Consider the following 2437-nt stretch of genomic DNA (forward strand, 5'->3'; position numbering starts at 1 on the left):
AAAGTGTTGGATATCAATTTCGTGTTATTTTACAAAGTATGTGATACTGATATAAAAATTATGCATTCAAACAATAATTGGTTTGGTATGAGATTTACTACATATATTAAACATATCCATTATATATTAAGATACTAAGATGATGATTCACTTACTGCTTTATCTTTTCCATTAAATATTATTTTATTTTCATAAAATAAATTGTGTATCTATTTCAACGTAGGGTACATAGAGGCTTGCAAAATTTTTATTTTTGTTTCAGCCAATGGATGGGATTGAAAGCTAAAAGAGTATGCTTTGTCTAATAATCAGATAAACTGTTGTGATTTCAACCTTCCGTCTCTTCTTGGATTTTACGGGAAATTTAATAATAAAATATTCTTTGAAATTGAAACGATGGTGGTTTCCATGCATTTGGGCCGGGTGGTTGATGGTGTGTCCCCGTTCAATCTCTTTGGGGCTGCATGAACATGGACATTATGGTCGTGAAACAAATGTTGAGATGATGCATAAAAAACATTATGGTAATTGGAATCTTTTACTTTGCCATTACTTGTGATCTAAATTGCATTAAGCATAACAAACATTATGGTAATTGGAATCTTTTCCTTGCTATTACTTGTGACTATGTTAATTGCATTAATAAAACTTGTGACTATGTTAATTGCATTAATAAAAAGAAATAGGTGACTATTTAGATATAAATTTAAGTAATGGTTTGGAAATTCATTATCAACTAGAGGTTATCAGAAGGAAATTTTAATATAATATAGTTCACCCAACTTCGACTTAGAAAGAAACTTTAATACAATATAGTTTACATCACTACAAATAAATATTACCGTTTATATATAAAATTAAGTAATGGTTTGGAAATTCATTATCAACGAGAGGTTATTAGCACACAACTCCGACTTAGAAATATTAATTTTAGGAAATTCATTATCAACTCTAAGTTATTAGAAAGAAACTTTAATATAATATAGTTTACATCACTACAATTAGAAATATTATTTGTTAAAAAGTTAAAAACTTAAAAACAATTTTGTTATCAAACAATATTGTTATTTTATTATTTTACTATAATAAACAAATTCATATAATCATATTTATTAATATAGTCGTTATAATATTTATATGAAAGAAAAAAACGAAAGAAAAAAGAAAAGTGGTTGTTATAATATTTACGTTAGAACTACACAAAAGAGTGGACTTACCACATTTATTAATTTATTAATTAATGTAATTGTGATAGTATTTACCTGAATAGTAGGTCCTCCACAAGAAAGTGGGGAGTGGGGGCATGTGGATATAAACCCCGCCGCAAGGTTCATCCCATCGCACCTCATTTTCACTTCAGTGTCTTTTCCATGCGTAACGACGCTCCCTCCTGTCACTCTTCTCAACGAGCTTGCTTTGCTTACATTCCAAGTTCATGTTTTCTATATCCTTGGCGTTTACTTGTTGTCCGAGAATCCTCTTTCCGAATACCCATCCGCTCACCTGGTTAGCCTAGCAGGCAATACAGTACGTACACTATGCCATTTCACGTTCTGGTTTATCAGTTCGTTGAGGGTAAGGGTTCGTATGGTGAACGATTGTCCCTTCACCTGACCACTTAGCTATCCAGTCTCATGTCTCCGCTCGAAAGGATCCATCATTTGGCCTCCGAGAACGCCGTGGTGGTTTTCAGCATAAGTTCCTGCTGCATGTGCCATGTTGTCAAGAGGCTATTCTTTGGGCTCGGAGTTAATCCTACAGTCTACGAACTGGACGAGGAGGACAGCGGCAAGGAGATCGAAAAGGCTCTGCTCAGGCTGCTGTGTGGAAGCCCATCCGTCCCTGCTGTCTTTGTAGGGGGGAAGCTTGTGGGAGGACTGGACCGCCTAATGGCCTCTCATATAAATGGCTCTCTTGTTCCTCTCTTGAAGGAAGCTGGAGCATTGTGGCTCTGAGCCCTATTTCACTAGTCTAAGGGCATTTTCCGTTTTTCCTGTGTGGTGTCTCATGTTTGTATATCATTATATGTAAACAAAAGTAACGCTGTATATTTTTCTTGGCACACTGCAGCTGCAAGTTTCTGCTTTGTAGAGCATTTTGTGTTTCAGTAGAAAGTTTTCTCTGTGTAAATTTTTTTTCCGAATAGGTGATATAATTTATGGTAAATATTGAACTTTAGTTTTTTAAAATGTAATTTTTTCAATGTATAAATATGAATATAGCATTTGAGAAATTTATGAAACACTTTATTTTTGTGAATTAAATCGCTGAAATTTAAAATTCCAAAAATTCCCTACCTCAAAAACAACAATGTCTAACAAAAACATTAATTAGAGAACTTTTTTAATTCCCAGGAAGGACCTAAACAAGACATTTTTCTCCTCATTTTTCCCTGTGAGATAATCAAATTGCAAAGTCATTTTCTTTCACTGTTTAT

At 33.5% G+C, this 2437-nt stretch overlaps 1 protein-coding gene across 1 annotated transcript; it reads left to right on the forward strand.

Moving 5' to 3' along the window:
• Window positions 1-1354: 1354 nt before the first annotated feature.
• On the forward strand, window positions 1355-2138 carry LOC149223277 (glutaredoxin-C1-like). The gene has a single exon (XM_089383265.1). The coding sequence runs from the start codon at window positions 1635-1637 to the stop codon at window positions 1953-1955; it is 321 nt and encodes a 106-aa protein (XP_089239391.1). The 5' UTR covers window positions 1355-1634; the 3' UTR covers window positions 1956-2138.
• Window positions 2139-2437: the final 299 nt, after the last annotated feature.

The sequence above is a fragment of the Pinus tabuliformis genome, chromosome Q (assembly GCF_031772625.1).
Source record: "Pinus tabuliformis cultivar Carrire ecotype Pingquan chromosome Q, CPIR1, whole genome shotgun sequence".
Taxonomy (NCBI): domain Eukaryota; kingdom Viridiplantae; phylum Streptophyta; class Pinopsida; order Pinales; family Pinaceae; genus Pinus; species Pinus tabuliformis.

Excerpts from the sequence above, each read along its gene's own strand:
- LOC149223277 (XM_089383265.1), top strand. The coding sequence starts at position 1,635 with ATGTCTCCGCTCGAAAGGATCCATCATTTGGCCTCCGAGAACGCCGTG.